The sequence below is a fragment of the Sphaerodactylus townsendi genome, linkage group LG05 (assembly GCF_021028975.2).
Source record: "Sphaerodactylus townsendi isolate TG3544 linkage group LG05, MPM_Stown_v2.3, whole genome shotgun sequence".
NCBI classification, from domain to species: domain Eukaryota; kingdom Metazoa; phylum Chordata; class Lepidosauria; order Squamata; family Sphaerodactylidae; genus Sphaerodactylus; species Sphaerodactylus townsendi.
The window spans coordinates 102161925-102178915 of record NC_059429.1 but is presented as its reverse complement, the minus strand read 5'-3'; the positions used below and the strand labels follow the sequence as shown (position 1 = coordinate 102178915).

General features: G+C 43.2%; 1 protein-coding gene across 1 annotated transcript; it reads right to left on the bottom strand.

Annotated features, from left to right (window-relative positions):
- Positions 1-919: 919 nt before the first annotated feature.
- Positions 920-12367, bottom strand: CHMP4B (charged multivesicular body protein 4B). Its single transcript, XM_048496030.1, has 5 exons — positions 11927-12367; positions 8663-8840; positions 6500-6614; positions 5499-5625; positions 920-1739 (listed from the first exon to the last, which is right to left on the bottom strand). The coding sequence occupies exons 1-5, from the start codon at positions 12120-12122 to the stop codon at positions 1672-1674; spliced, it is 684 nt and encodes a 227-aa protein (XP_048351987.1). The 5' UTR covers positions 12123-12367; the 3' UTR covers positions 920-1671.
- Between the last annotated feature and the right edge of the window lie 4624 nt (positions 12368-16991).

Sequence of the window (16991 nt, the reverse complement as noted above, 5' to 3'; positions counted from 1 at the left end):
TCAATGGGTGGAGAAGGAGATTGCACCAAATTCCTAAAATCAAGGAGGACACGTCTCTTCTGGCTCAGACTCTCAGAGGGGACATAGTTTTGGCTTGAGGTCTGGAGGAGGCAGCCATTGTGGCCAGGTGCTGTCCCAGGGAACTGGCACAATCTTCCAGGTAATGGGAACTTTAGGTTTAAGAGTCTACCATAGATTCTAAGATCTGATAGGATGTGTATAAAAAGACAGGAACTGCATCTCTCTCATTTCTCTTGGATCCCTTGCTCAATCTGGTGATGTGCCAAAAGTAAGCTTATGAACATTTTCTTTTTAATAAATACTTTCTACTTTGGATTCTGGTAGCAGTTCTCTGTACTACATAGGCCTCCATCATCTTGAACATGCTATTTTAAAAAGGGAACTCCACGAGGGGGAAGGCTGGCAGCTGGCAAGAAGCTATTCCTCCAGGGGCAGTAAATTGTCCTTGTGGTGCCCAAGAGTGGGAGACACAGAGGCAAGGCCTCAAAGTTGGAAAGGAAATGAGGGGGTCCTGATCCTCCCCAGAGGGCAATTCCTTCAACTGTCAGGTGGTGCCAGAAGTTACCCGAGAGAAAGAATGAGAGAAGTCCCTCCAGGAGGAGTTGAGAACCCTTGCCAGAAGATAAGGAATAAGGCTTGCAGGCCTGTTCTGCCACAAAAGCAAATCTCAGGAATGCTCCATTTGGTTAATTGGCTGAGAAGCAGGGGTTAATTTTTAATTCCTCACAAAAGTTCAAACATAAGAAGCCTATGGCTTATGTAGCAATCCCACGATATTTACAGTTTCACATGTAGGGACCCAGTAATACCAGACAGTGTTCAAATACAAATTGGAAAAAAATCAACGAGGTTCCTGAGTACCGCTACATATTGTCACAGTAAAGACAGCAGGCAGGTATGAAAATCAAGATATTTAATACAGTGCAAACCATAGACCCTTTTTAAAATAAACATTTGTGTCTGAATGGTATATTGATCATCACAAATAGCAGTCAACACGCAAATTCTATACAGAAAAATGTACAGCTGGAATCAGAGTATAAATTTTACCAACTTGCATGATAGCACTGATTTGTTATTCCAAATCCATTTCACCAATTAAAATGGGAACAGTGACCAATTTAGTGTGAGAAGGGTGTCAATGCAGTTAGTGAATATAAATACAGACTTTAAAGAACTAAAAGCTAATGCATTTTGTACACTTCTAAGCATACTAAGTCAATAAATGGCTTCTGACTTCTCCTTTTGAAATGCTTTACAAGAACTCTAAAAACTTTTTCAATAAACTTAAGTTACAGTCTTCACAGCCCAAAATCAGTCAGATTCAACACGGCCAGAATTCTGAAAGATGAAGATCCAGCAGCGGCGTTAGCAGAGTCCGGAAGCTGAAGGTTGGAATTTTGCCAATAAGGTTTTATGTTCATTCTATTTGCTTTTAAGAAATTCAACATCATAAACTGCAGGCAACTTTCCTGGGGAACTTTGTTTCCCTCGCTCAGACCATGCTATGCTGAATGCAACTCCCACTGCTTTGGGTTTAGATTACAGAAATAAAGACATCGCACTTCGAGTCATCTCCCACCCATACATGCACCTACAGCAGCAGGTGACCAGAGTCTCTAATGTTTCTCCAGCTAACGGCAGGCGAAGCTACATTTTTTCGGCCCAGGCTTCTAATTCTTTCATGTCATCATCATCCTCCTCTTCTTTTTTCTTGGCTGGATACGTAGATTTGAAAAAGGGAGAAAAAGTATACAATTAAGTACCAGGCTTTGAACCTTTGACAACCACAACAGATGTGCCATTAAATACCTTACAAGTTACAGAATTCATTCATGACAGGTTGCTGTGTTAACGAGATGCCATTACACAAACACATGACAAAGCAGCTACTGATGATTAAGAAAATAATATGGGCTGATATCCACTGGAAAAAGAATGTGTGCCAAATACTGGCTATCACAAACTCTGCCACACCTAGCCTCCTGAAAACCAACCACCACGTCTAAGCTGAGAGCTTATTTAAATGTGACCTTCACTGGTGATAACACTTTACACGGAGGACATAAAAGTTGAACATTCTTCGATACGTGCAACCGCAATCATAGGCAACATCTGCATTCTACCAAAAAATTCAAAATGACTATACCTGGGTTGCAATTATACTCAAAACCTTAAGTGCTATGGCCATTTAAAATCTCAGTGTAAGCAAGTGCAATTTAAACAACAGTAACAATATGCACAATTTGCACTGTGTAAACATGCGAATAGACCTTTGATCATAGGAGATCTGGTGTCTCTCTAACATAATCCAGACAAGCTACCTGGTTCTCCTTCTGCCTGTTTTGTGGAATTAGTAAATCCACTTCTTCAGTAAACAGTTTAAAGTGTTGCCCTCAATCTTATAGGATCACTATTCTATTAAATATGTTTCATGTTCCAAGATAAACTCCTTCATAATGAGGGTGTCCCATCATTTCAAGTATAATAGAGTACTGTTCTATACCGATTTTTCTTTGTTTTGCTGCAACGTCTACATGTTGCCACTACAAGAATCATGCAATACACATATGGATTTTTCTTTTTAAAATCTTTAATCGATAAAGACATATGGATTTTTCAAAACATTATGACTGCTGCATGACACACCACCAAGAGGACAGGCTTTTCAACAATTTCCATACAATGGCTGTTTACTGTTTAAATTCCAAATGCTGCAACTACCAACCTGCCAGATGTGGTCTGAAGAACTGTGCTAAAGTTCCCTTCCTCCAATGAACACTTTATTCTGCTGCTACAAAAAGCAAAGGGAAAGAGGTATTCCCTCCAGCAGAGTTATTTAGTTGAATCAGAAAGCAGAACATGTGTCATAGGCAGCAAGAAGTCAGAGATGCAAAGGCAGTGTAATTTTCTAACATTTCATTTGTATCTTTGTTTTTTGCATCATTTTCTGACAGTAAGTTGATTATACATCCTGCTGGAATGAAATTTTTCAGGGACTGTACCCTTCATCCTAAGCCTTCAAGTGATAATACCTACCAAATTTCAGGCAGAGTTTTATAAGTGGAGTACCAGCATACCTACATAAATTGGTGCTCAGGACGCCACTGAAATTGTGCCCGCCCAAATTGCGGTAGGGGTGGGGGGAAGAAGCAGCGACAAGCAGTAAGCCCTGCTTTCTCCAGGCAGCCTGCAGGAGGAAGCAACTTATCTGCAGGGGAAAAGAAGCAGCAGTGGGTGAGCAAGCAGCGGGCCTTGCTAGCTTAGTGAGGACTATGGATGGAAGCAATTGCATCAGGAAGTGAGTGAAAGAAGCTGCGAGCAAGCGGCAGGCCCTGCTTGCTCCAGGCGGAAGCAATTGTGGCAAACAGCCAGGGGGAAGAGTCCAATGCGCCCCCCACATGACCTTTAAAAGTGGCGCCTGGATCATCTGCCCCCTCTGTCCTCCCCCCCATACACACCATTGTACAGTGAAAATCATCACTGGCAGAACAGGCAGAGGCAGACGCTTGGCACCTGCAGAAGGTAGGCAGCATATCTGAATGGGCACAAGAATGCTTTTGGTACCCTAAGAAAGGCTAGGTTGCACAACAAAGCTACAACCTCTGCCTAGGCCTCAAGTACAATTCCCCATCTCATCCTCATTGTTAGACAACAAATGTTGAAAACACTGGAATAATACCGTTCAGTGCAGAAGGATTCTATTTATGGGCACAGAAAATAACCTCAGTATTAATACACAAGACAGTGATACTAACACACCTACAAGCCAACTACTAGAACTGGTACTACAACAAAAGGAACCTGAAGGAAACCCCACACACTAATAGAACAGCAACATTTCCATACACTATAAAAAATGGGAAATTAACTGCATAAACTCCCATACAGATCAGTCACACAGCATCTACGCAATAAGTGCTAGATGTATAAGCATAGCATCTACAACAAAAGTACTAGTACATGGAAAGTAACTGTAAGAAGCTGCTGCTTACACAGCATCAAGAAAGGCCTCCCGAAGCCGCAATAAATAATAGAAAAATGCAGAAAAGCACCTATAAGCAACAATCTCTTCTGTTGCAAGAGCAGTTTTACACTGTTGATTGGGAAAATTCTGTCATTGTCTAAGCATTTGCGTTTCACCCTCCAACTGAATCTAAACTCAAAGTCTCTTTATCCAAACTGCCAGACATCAGAACAACTAATATTAATATGAAAACTAATTTTTGCTATGTCCATTCTAAGAAACTTCTCAATTTCCCTTTGTCATCAATAAATGAATGCATGCCCCCACCAGTAAGGCGACACCCCAGTTTTGGAAACTGGAGATTATATTTCAATGTATAACACCCACATACATCCTCAGCCACGAGCTTCTGTGGCAGACAACAGATCAAATGCCTATCATTATAATTCAGTTAAAACATAAACTTCCAGAACACAAACACAAGATGCAGCCTGGGACTAAATAATAAGTAGTAAAGGAACTGGAAATGTCAGTGCTGGGCAGGCAGCTATATAGAGGAAGGGTCCACAGATTGGGTCCACAACAGAAAAGATCCTTCCTTAGAGGTGTCTACTTCACCTCTACCTCCAGCATTTTGCAAATTACTGCAGTTCTCAAGTAAATTCAAGATGTTCCTTTAAATATCTACCCATTCATATATTTGTATCCTGCCCCTCCTTCAAAGAGCTCAGAACATCTTACACAGCTTTGTACCTAAACAACCCTGTGAGGTAGGTTAGGCAGAGAGAGCATGATTGGCCCAACATCTCTTAGTAAGCTTCATGGCTTCGTGAGAATTTGAATTCAAGTTTCCCAGATCCAGGTCCGACACCATAAGAACTACACCAAACTGGGTCTTTGCTCTCAAGCTATATATGCCCCCCACCCCCAATTACAAATGGAAGCATCTCCCACATTGTCTTGTTCAACGCTTTTGCAGCCGGAATCAGCTCACTGTTGTGGGTTTTCTGGGCTAAGTGGCCACAGTCCGGAATTTTTTTGCTCCTAACGTTTTACCAGCATCTGCGGCTGGCATCTTCAGAGGCATGTCATGGTAAGATGTGTTTCGTTAAAGCACATCTCTGAAACACCTCTTACCGTGACATGCGTCTAAAGATGCCAGCCACAGATGCAGGCAAAACGTTAAGAGAGAACTACCAGAGCATGGCCACACAGCCCAGAAAACCCACAGCAGCTGTCTCCCCCACCTCTTCCCTGAACATATCATAGCTAAATTATGAAAGAAAACCACACACATTTAATTATTACATAAAACTGGAAATGGAAAAGAGACAATAAAGCCCTTATGGTAAACAATACCTAAACAAAGCTCATGATTAATGCAACCATTTTACTTATTTAATGAATGACTCTTAGAGACTTAAAATGCCATGGATGCATATAATATTCTTGTTTGACGAATATAGTCATCACAAGACATCCTTGTCCTTCAGTATTTTCAGGTACTCACTTGGCTTGGAAGGTATAGATATTGAGGGCACACTGGGTAGTCGAACTGTCTCTGGACCACTGATCTCCAGCAAGTTTTTGTCCAATTCTTCCTGTTCTAGCTCCTCTAATTCAGCCATTAGTTCATCCTATTAATGCAGGGGGAAACAGACAGAGATTATGCTTGCTAGCAACAGCACAACACCAATTAGACATGCTGTTATTACAGCAAGAGACTACTCCTAAGAAATCTGGGAAGTTTCAGAGTTTGTTTACCTATCCCAGTCCTTATTGGATTTATATCCCAAAAGTTTGCCACCCCCATTCTAATCTCATGATTTCCTGACAAAGATAAGTAAAGCTCAGGGGAAAAAAACAGTGGCTAGTAAGCCTTACTGGCAGAGAGGCAGGATTCAACTCTACAATTTTCCACTTAATTTTGCCCAGTTCCCTTAGTGTAGCTTCTGACCTATGTGGCTTTTCGTTATGTGTCAACAATCCCCATCATAGACCTTAGGATGATTAATGACACCCTCTCCCCTCTTTCACCAGCCCATAGGATCTGATCCCTAGTCACAACACCACCGCAACTGTTACTTTTCAGTTATTTCTATCAGATGGCCAGATTCAAACACACAACTTTCTAGACCTCAGAGCTGGAAATCTCATTGTGTACACTGAAGTTACAAACTTGTACAATGGTCAAATGTAGCCATTATGCTTCCAAATCATTATATGCCTGACAGCATTACATATACAAACCAATGTTCTTGAGCTTCTGCTTTGTGCTCTTGGTAGTGGAAATTGCCATCAAGTCACAGTCAACTTATCTTGTGACCTTGAAGGGTTTTCAAGGTAAGACATGAACAGAGGTGGTTTGCTATTGACTGCCTCCATGTGGCAACCCTGGTCTACCCTGGTGGAGTTCCAACCAAGTAGAAACCGGGCCCAGCACTCTTTAGCTTCTAAGATCCAATGAGACAGAGCTGACCTGGATGGTCCAGTCCAGCTCAATGCCCTTACCTCATCAAATTCTTCACCAATTCCTACAGGTTTGGAAATGGCTGTTGAAATTTCATCTGCCAGCTCCTGCTGTTCTGCAATGTCTTGCATTAGTTCGTCCACTTTATCAATATCCCTGTAAAAGAGAATGATCTGACATGTGCTCAAAGATTTCTTACAGGATTTACAGGAGTTTGAGAACCACATAGATCAATATAGAACTTTCCACACTATATATTTAAGAATGTAGCTAAGTATGAATGTGCTTATGTAACTGTCTGCGATTTCTTCTATTGTTCTCTGTTATTTCTGCACTTGGTCAGGATGACCCTGACTCATGAAAAGAACATGAGAAAAGATGCAGACAAGTTACCTCTTTTGTTGCTGATAAAGAAAACTACTTTTCCACAAAATTATGGAAGTTAATTTTTTTCCAAATATTAGTATCAGAAGAATTTTGTACCAGTCCAGCCTAATTAGTTATTTGTATCTGACTATTTAAAAACCCTTTGGCTTCACTGTTGATTTTGAGTGAGAGCAGGCTCTTATCCCTGTGGAGAGGCACTCTCCTTGTAAACACTGAAATTTTATTAACAATTCTCCCAGTTGGTGAGCCCAGTCTTTCAGTAAGGTCAGAATTTCTCAATAGCAACATTTAAGTATGGAACCGAAATGATTTAAAAATTTAAACTTGCCTTAAAACATTACTTCATAGGTTGCTCTTATAAATTCGTATCATGGAACTAACAGGGACGTTTTCAAGGAAAGAACTCTGTCAAATACTTCTATTCCAGGAGAAATCCAACTAGTTAAGATGACTTACAGCATTGCTGCTGCACCACCCCCAAAGGGGTTTCAGGAAGGAGAGAAAAACAAGACCACCCCTGGCTGCCTGAAATTTGCCCTTTGGACAAAAAGGACTTATGCCACACTTTTAGGTGGTGAAAGTCCGCAGCCAGGGAGAAGGGCGTTCCCAGGCTGAAAGCCTAGTGGAAACTAACTAAAGTCGACTGCATCTACATGAATGCCCCCAGCCCGCCGGCCCACCCCCCCCCCCACCCCCCACTGCGCTGGTGTGCTCTCTGATGCCAGCATAGCTTTGGAACAGTGGGGCCTTCCAGGTTTGGGCACTGCAGAGATGTGAAGTGCCTACCTGCTGACATATTTGTTCTCTCCACCAGCATAGGTGCCCCTTACGCCAGTGGGGTGGGCACCTAGGTCAGCACAAGTCCATGCTCCTCCCACAACCTGCCTCCCCTCTGCCCCAGATTGGGTTGAAAGAATCCTAGAATGCTCTCCCATTTAACCCAGATTTTTAAAATTTTTAAAAAATGCACAAGTTATTCAGATACTCTTCCCTTCTCTTAAAGAAACAGCTTTTTCCATTAAAAGGAGAAAAATCCTAACTAGGGATGTTACAGATTTCATTGTGTATATGTTCGGCAGCCAACATACTTTGTTCAACTGTCCCAAAACAGGTGAGCTGATCACTCAATCTGTTTCTCTTCTGAAGAATAACTGTTCACACCAAACTGAACAGATTTTTCCTATGCTCCTGCAGCCCAAGCATTCAGTTGGGATAGGGGAGTACATGGTACTATTCCTAGCATAAACTCTCAGTTGCATGGCTGAAATGGATAGCAGTAGAGTCTGTTTTAAGCAGCTCATCCTGTCTGTTTAAAGTGGAAAGGAAACATCCTTCTTTTCTCTCACTAAAATCTTATAGCTTTGGGAGATGGAAGAAAAGGAATCTTCTGGGCTTGGTTGCAACTCAAGCTGGAAGATAAGAAGAACCAACTTTCAGCTAATGGCTACAACCAGCTGAGCATTGGCTCCTGACCTCCCACACACATCAACAAGTAGTTTGCTGGGTACACAGTAAATTTCTCCAGCAGAAGATCAGAAACTGCCTTCCAGCTGATCCATCACAGCTCACTGTTAGGCTCAAATTAATTCTATAAAATTAATCAGTTGTTTGATCACTGCTGATGAATAGAATTTGAGCTGAACAAACAGGTGTTTGAGAAACCCTACTGATAACTACAGAAAGTATCTCAAGACTTTACAGCATGTTCGATACCCTGGAGAAAGCTTTAAGTCTAGTGTATTTCATCCTGTAAGATCCTCTTTATGTTCAATCATAAGCTGGTCCACTCAATGAATCACTGAGAAGGAACGCCTTACATGTTGTCATGAGCAGCTTTCATTGCTTTAGCAGCAAAGCCCATATTCTTGAGGACTTCAGTGTTGGTGTTGGCATTTTCAAGGGCTTCTCTCTGGAACTCAATTGTGGACAACGTGCCATCTATTTGTGCAAGCTGCTTCTCATATCTCTTTTTTCGCTTCAGAGCCTGAAGAGCAGCTAGACAAAAGAAAAAAAAGACAACTGATGTGCAATGTACATCTACAAGTTATATTGCTAGAACATTCTTCAAAATGCAAAACTAATTTTAATTCATGTCAACTATTATCCCTCGTGCTCATCTTGCTCTCAGTATAATTAGTATTTGTTATCAATGTTCTTTCCTAATTGTAACCAAGCTTCCTGCTTCCGTCCTGCATCAAACTATAGGACATAAAGCCAAATAAATAGTGCTGACATCCTAGATGGCATCAAGCATCTGTGCAGCTAAATGCTGATGGGCTAGTTGAGTAATGAACCTCTCCTTCATCTGTCTTCTAGGTCTGCCAAACTGGTAGCCACAACATAGGAGGGAGAGGCACATAAGATAGTAAATTTTATTCCACATTCATCTATTTGACTTGATTTTTCTACCTTAACCCGCCACCCCCCCGCCCCACACTAGAGACAATATTTGGGGGAGAAGGTCCAAGTCAAGTTAACACTGACTGAGGGAAGGGCCCCTGCACAGGTCAACTATTGCCAGCTGCAGGAATATGGTCCTGTACAGATTTTGTATTTCACAGTCTAGCATGTTACTATACAGTGGACTTGAAAAGCAAGGGTTTTTGAAAGGGTTTTTGAAAGAGTCAAATGCAAATTGTCCTGTAGTACAAAATATCACTAGAGATAGTTATAAATGCAGAATGGCATTCCATTATTAGCTGCAAGTTCCTAACTAAATGAACAACCTAACCAGAAATTATACACAATTTAACAGCTCTAGCCATTTAAGGCTTATAAAATATTTCAAAGAACAAGCACAGAACAAATGTTAAGAAAGTTTCCTCATCTGACAGCTTTCTAAAGATGGTGGAATTTGAGCTCTTTTTCATTCTAAAAGTGACTTGAGTTCAAACTGAAGTCAACCTGCTTTTTTCTGAGCCTAAAGACCAAGTTCTACTATGATATGGCCAGCTTCAGTGGCTGTTTATCAGAAGACTATGGTCAGAAGAAAAAAAAACCTGAGTTTATAAATCCTTAGCTATCATCAGCAGAAGTCAGTTTTTTAAAAAACAGACCAAATGAAAATGCAATTCATACTTTCTGCTTATTTCAAATTATCAAAGCAGTTCATATATACTAGGGATTTCCAAAGTGGGTGGTTTGGGGCCCAGCGATATATACCATAAAAAGCTGTACAGTCAGAATTGCAGCATATCCATTGCCCTGTCTCTGCCAGGTAATGATAACTGTAAAAAAATTTATAACTCTTCCACATGAAGTCTGCGGGGTGACCTTGGGCCAGTCACAGTTCTCTCAGAACTCTCTCAGCCCATGCAGGGGCAGGAAATAGAAAACCAGTTCTGAATATCTCTTGAATTGAACACCCTATGGGGTCGCCATTGCTCAGCTGTGGCTTGATGGCATTTACCACCACCACCACTCATCACATGGAACTTTTACAAGTTTCAACTGCAACACAAAGCAAAACATTTGTTTACAACCTGACACTGATGTGCATATTCAACTCAGCAGAGCATATTTGCCAGACATCTTATTGTCAGGTTGTAGGTCAGTTTGACCATTTCTACCAACAATTACTAATGCTGCTGTTATTTTGTTCTATTTTAGTCTGTGTAGATAGCATCCCATTTTTCATGCAATTAAATGTTTATACTCCTGATTTTATACTACATCTAAACCCACACTGCACTAAATACCTGTGCCAAGACAAAACTGGAACAGTGCCAGTTAGTTGGCAAAAAGTTTAGTCAGCATAAATGGAATTGCAGATTTGTAAGCATGACAAGAATAGTTTTGTTATTTAATACCTCTTCAGTATACTTCAATCTTAACAAAACGTGACATCCTGACAAGAGATCTACTTGGGAGTTTAGCTTCAATAAGTATAAAGCCTAAGCTAGACTGGACAGAACTAAGTAGCAGATCACTCTCTGCATAATATGTCTCTGAATCTAGGCCTCGCATGGGTACAGTCCGACTCAGAAATAAGGACACATAGAAAACATTCCTGGCTGGATCCAAAGACCCATGAGCAGAACTGTGCTCAAAGAATGAAAACCTTCCTTCTAACTGCGGCTCACTACGCCTCCTGAAATGCTACTAGACAGAAGATGTGGGTCACACAAAAGAAAGTTTCATAGCACAGTGAATAATTCAGTTGTGAGACTCCCTGCTGCTATAGCAATTGGCTGCTATAGTTCTGTGATGCAGTTCCACCAAAGATCAGAAAATATAACATTCAGAACTGCAGTGTATCTCTGAATACCAGCTGCTGAGGAGATGCTTTGGTTTACAGGCCTTCCAAGTAGACCTGGTTAGCCCATTAGGAAACACAAACAAGACGGATCACAAGGTGATACGACAGGGTTTCGTGTTATGATCTGAAAGTCCTAGCAGCTCTCCCCAAATCCAAACCATCCTGCCTGAGAATTCATTCCAGTAGTATAGGTGGATATATACTATATTCCTAGCATGGAAGATTAAGGCTCAGATCCACCACCAGCCATAAAGCGCTCCCTAATGTGCACCTTCACAGATGTAAGACAACAGTCAGCTGAGAGGGTTCAAAGTGCAGCTACAATCATGACACCTTGCTATAAAAAGTAGTGGCATTGCCCCCTCCCCCAAAAAACTGTTCTTTTGCATCCTGTCTTTGCATAAAACACAAAGGTGTGATTTATTCTCAACGCTGGCAGCGTAAGGGATTCCAGACACACATCCCTTTCCTTGAAATTTGCATATTCAGTTACTACCTTTTAAAAAAACCTAACCGTGTACTTCTTCAATAGTGTTTTCTAAACTGTACGGCTGTCTCAACCGTCTTTTAAGCAGAAAAGCCGCTGTTTATAAACAAACACCGCTTTCATTCCCCTCCTCCCTCCATTAGGATGCAGATTTACTAGCTTGTAATAAACCCCCGCGGTATCCAAGTGGAGCTTAAACCCAGGGATGACAGCAGTCGGGAAATAACTTCCTCCTCCTTCCACCGCCCTGTCTTGGCAGACCTCCTCGAGGCCTCCTCTCGCCCTTGCAACCTCAGCCCATCCGAGCGAGGCCAGCCAGCTGCCTCTCCCTCTCACCGCGCTTGTTCTTGGTGCCGTGCTTGCGGGCAGCCCCCAGCTCTTGCTCGATCTTCTTCTCCAGGAAATCCTGCTTCTTGCTCAGCATCTCCTCGGTTTCGCGGAGCCGCTGGATCGCCTCCTGAGGAGAAGGGCCCTTCCCGGCGCCCTTCCCGCCCGGGCCCGTCCCGAACAGCTTGCCCAGGAGCCCCGACATGGCCGGGCCGCACCGGGAGCAACGCAAAGGGGAAGGAACGGAGGGGAAACGAAACGGGGAGAAGGAAGAAGGCGGCGGCGGCGGCCCGAGGAGAATGAGGAAGCTTGGGACTCTCTGACGAAAAGCCCAGAACCGGGACGGAGAGAAAGCGGCCGCCAGACAGCCACCCCCGCAGAGTAGGCGCCCTCCGCACAGGCCCCTGTCCCACCGGCCACCGCTCCCTCCCTGACCCACTGGCCCCCACACGTCACCCTCGGCAGCACCCGCACTGGCGGCTCAGCTCTCGGACCGCCCAGCAATCTCCTCACGTCACTCCGGGAGTCAAGGCAACCGTCAAAACTCCGCCCACACTGCCCTCCCGCACCCACTACGCTAAGAGTGAAACTATTTTGCAAGCGTTGCCGGGAGGCGTAGTCTCCGTAACAGGTGCGGCGCATGCTGGGAAACACTTTTCGCAAGCGGCGCATGCGTCGGTGCCGCTTCCGCTGTTCAGCTTCTTCTAACTAACCGTAGGGGATATCCAGTCGTCGTTTTGCTGCCCTCCCCGCCGGTGTCGACCTCTCCTTTTCGTGATGACGGCTATGATGACGCGTCAGCCGCTCATATGGAAAAAGGAACCGACTTCTTTCGCAGTGCCACGTTGAGGGCGAAATCAAGATAAAAGATGGTAACAAAAAAATTCACAGTTAACTGTGGGATGCCACACCATGTACTGGCAAGTCCGATTGAAATGAACGTGGTCCTAAATAAATGAGGACAGTATTTACAATGCAACCCCAATGTAGGAAGGAATCTTACTGAATTCAGTGGGACGTGAAAACATACACTGATGGGGTAATTATTTCATTATTCGGTTCAGAAGGTAGCTGTGTTGGCCTGCAGTAATAGAGAGTAGTGATGGACCTTAATCTGGCAACCATACTTGATTCCTTGCTCCCTCCCCCACATGAAACCTGCTGGGTGACGTTGGGCTAGTGAGTCAAAACTTTCTCAGCCCCACTATCTCACAAGGTGTCTGTTTGGGGAGGAGCTCGATTGTAAGCCGATTTAAGACTCCTTTTGGTAGAGAAAGGGGGTATTTAAAAAACTCTTCTAGAGCTAGATTCAAGTTTAGTAGCATTTTAGAGTAACAAGATGGGGGAGCATTAGCTTGCGAGAGTCAAACATGGATTCTGCATGGTAAAAATATGACAGGCTGAAGAAGGAAAATATCCCATCTGGGAGAGGTATTTTGCACAAGTCCCTTCCCCCAAATTGGCCTGTTTGATATTACCTCTACCCAGGTTTTTCAAAAATTGTTAAACTAGCTATCTTTTTACCCGAACCCAGGTTGAACCTGCTTCTGAGTGAACAGCACTGACACCAAACACTTTATTTTTCCCGCCCGCTGCTCATTTTCCCTCCTTACCTCATTTCAGTTTCATTTCTGCTGAACTGCTGGCCGCCATTTCGGTGTGACTCTTGTTGCTTGCCATTTTGTGAATGCTGTGGGCTGATTCTCTCACAGCCCACCATTTCCCAAACATACCCCAAGCATGTTTTCTCCCTATGACAGTAATTGAGATCACCATTTCACTCATATTTGCACAGGAACGCATTCACAACTGTTGGTATTCAAAATACGTAGCTACACCTTTGAATGGATGTTTCTTGTGGATGGGACATATTGCTTTGCTCCCTTTTTGGACACATTTTATTATTTTTTTATATCACAGTGTTAAGGGGGGGTGCATGCTTCATGTTTACATGTGTTGTGATTTAAATGCCCTAAACTTTTTTTTCCACACTGGAGAAATGACAAGGGGAAGTCCTGCTTGGGCTCCTAGGGTTGCTATAGATCAGGGGTAGGGAACCTGCGGCTCTCCAGATGTTCAGGAACTACAATTCCCATCAGCCCCTACCAGCATGGCCAATTGGCCATGCTGGTAGGGGCTGATGGGAATTGTAGCCAATTGGCCATGCTGACAAAGGCTGATGGGAATTGTAGTTCCTGAACATCTGGAGAGCCGCAGGTTCCCTACCCCTGCTATAGATTCTCCACCAATCGGAAATGTCCCTTCACAGAGGGTGGGAACGGACAGAAGTGGGGCTGGTGATGGAACAGCCAATCAGAATGCAGGAAAAACAGGAGGACTCCATGGATTCAAATGTTTGCGCCTGCATACCTACGTATACATTGTAAAAAAATTTGTTTTAAAGTAGTGAGTTCTTGCAAAGGGGCAGAAAGAAAATTGATTATTTCCCCTGACCACAACTCTTTTCCTCTGTGGAAAACAGGCACCCATGCGAAGGAAACCCAGATTCAAAAATAATGGCTCTAACCTGTTATTATTATGCTGTGCGGAATCAACCGAATCAACTTGCATCTGATGAAGGGAGCTTTGACTTTCAAAAGCATGTACCCCCAAAAATCCTGTTAGTCTCTAAGGTACAATTGAATTCAAATCTGTTATTTCATTGTTGGTTCAATGAAAAGAAAAGGCAGCATTCATTAATCTTGTGGCAATTAGGGTTGGCCAGGTGAGACCTTTAGATCTCCCAGAATCACAACTGATCTCCAGACAACAGTGATCAGTTTTGGAGAAAATGGCTGCTTTGGAAGGTGAACATTGTGACTGGCGTATACCGGCACTCATGAACCAATAGACAGTCCAGACACAGAGATTCAGCGAGTGCAGTTGTTTAGTGAGTACACAAGGCTAGGGACAGTGACCTACAAACTGAAACACAAGGATGCTGCCACAAGATAGCTCAGCTGCAGCCTCTCTTTTATAGTCAGTCTCCCATTCCCTAGTGCAATAACCTCTTGCAGCTGGGTAACCTTAGTCTGGCTCCTGTAAGGACTTGGCAACCAAGTCAGCTCACCCCATGGCTCTTAACCTGCTGCTGTGTCTCCTCTGCTGTGTCTCCTCTGCTGTAATCTAGCATGCAGTCTCCTGCGTTGTTCTTGGGCCTCTGGAGATGGGGGGGGGGGGGGGGGGGGGCTGGCAGGGTCCCTTCTAGCTCATTGTGAAGAGGCTGAAATGTCTTAGAGCAGTGGTGGCGAACCTATGGCACTCCAGATGTTCATGGACTACAATTCCCATCACTCCCTGCCAGCCATGATGGCTGGCAGGGAAGTGATGGGAATTGTAGTCCATGAACATCTGGAGTGCCATAGGTTCACCACAGCTAGACCCTGGCTGGGGAATCTCAGAGCTTGGATCTGGCTATGGATCCCTGTCTGCATGCTCTGCCTGAGCTTCTAGACTTGGTCCTGCAGGGACTAGTGACTGGTCAGGCTCTGCATTTACAGGTAGTGCCTGGGGATCTGGAACCAAAACTGTCCCCTCCTCTCCATCTGAGTCTTCCTCCCAGGGGTTCCCAACTAGACCAGACTGAGCCATAACACTGGCATTATACTGTGTCAAGCTCCCACCCCAGTCCAAGCCCTCCCCAAGCTCTGCCCCCAACATTTCCAGGAATTTCTCAACCCAGAGTTGGCAACTGTATTATGGTTCCAAATGTTTCTTTATTTGCACAGAACACTTAAGTCTCAAACTGCAATCCAAAGGGGGGAGGGGGCGCTGAAACTATATTGGAAGCGGCGGAAGGATTGCGCCCGCATCCATACCACTACTGCCATGCAAATTGGCATGGATGCTGGCGCCAGTGCCGCAGGTACCTAAACCTGGATGCTCAGCCCTGTGGCAGAAGCCTGCTGCAAATCCCCATGGTAGCATGGAGTGGGGCAGTCTGGGGGGCGTTCCCAGAGGCAGAGCTGACTTTAGTTGGCTTTCAATGCACTTCTGACCCAGGAACACCCCTTTCCAGTGGCACAAAGTTACATCACCAAAAAAGGTGGCGTAAGTTGTTCGGGAGAATGGGCTACCTGAGAAGAGATAAGTGTTTTCTCTTTTTTTTATATAATTTTTTTTATTGTATAGAGTATTTATACATTTGTTACATTTAATATTTTTTTTCTTTCATCTATACATTTTTTCCATTTTCATCCCCCTCCCCCCTTCTCTTTATTGATTTTTTCATGCAAGCAGCAGGAGGTTCATTCTTCTTATTCTCATTCCATGGCTCTTCGTTAAATCCGGCTTCTTCAATCCATTCTTTATACACTGTCCATATCTTCGTAATATCTTCTATTTTTTCTTTCCATAAAATATTTTTGTCAGTCTTTCAAATATCTCTAGCTGTATTTGTTCCCATATATATTCCAACCATCTTGAAACTGTCCATTTTTTATTATCTTTCCAGCCCAACGCCAACACTGCATGTGCTGCTCTAATCATTATTTTATACATTGGTTCCAAACTTCTATTCACTCTAATGTCATCTATTATCCCCACAATTAATAATTCTTTATTTACATCAATTTTTACTTTTACCAGTAGTTCTACATATTTTAAAATATTCTCCCAAAACTTTTTCACTACTTTGCTACTCTTAATCCCACATATGTATATAATATGCTCCTTTTTCTCCACAATGCCAACACTTTGGGCTTAGTCCTTTAATCATATAAGCTAGTTGTATTGGGGTTCTGTACCATTTAAGTATAACCTTTCTTTCTAATTCCACATATTTTTCAATCTTTATCTTCTTCATACTATCCATTATTCTTTCTATTTTTTCTTCATCTAAGAAATCATCTTTTTCCCATTTTTGTTTCGAGATATGTGTTTTCTCCATCTCTGGCACCCATGCCACCAATTCCCCCTTTGGAGGTGGAGGTGCAGTGCGGTCCCCAGCTGCCACTCTCCTCCTCCCCTTTGGATTGGGCTGGAAATGTTCTCCAAGAAAATATTCACAAAGAAATCTGCATGGTTGTGTACTACATAAAAATGAAAACCCAAGAAAATATACAAAATAAACAGA

What these genes read in the sequence shown, in the direction of transcription:
- CHMP4B (XM_048496030.1), bottom strand. Translation starts at nt 12,122, where the DNA reads ATGTCGGGGCTCCTGGGCAAGCTGTTCGGGACGGGCCCGGGCGGGAAG. An exon ending in AAAGCTGCTCATGACAACAT is followed by an intron (nt 6,615 to 8,662) that starts GTAAGGCGTTCC and finishes TCTCTTTTACAG; the next exon opens with GGATATTGATAAAGTGGACG. An exon ending in ATCTATACCTTCCAAGCCAA is followed by an intron (nt 1,740 to 5,498) that starts GTGAGTACCTGA and finishes CTACGTATCCAG; the next exon opens with CCAAGAAAAAAGAAGAGGAG.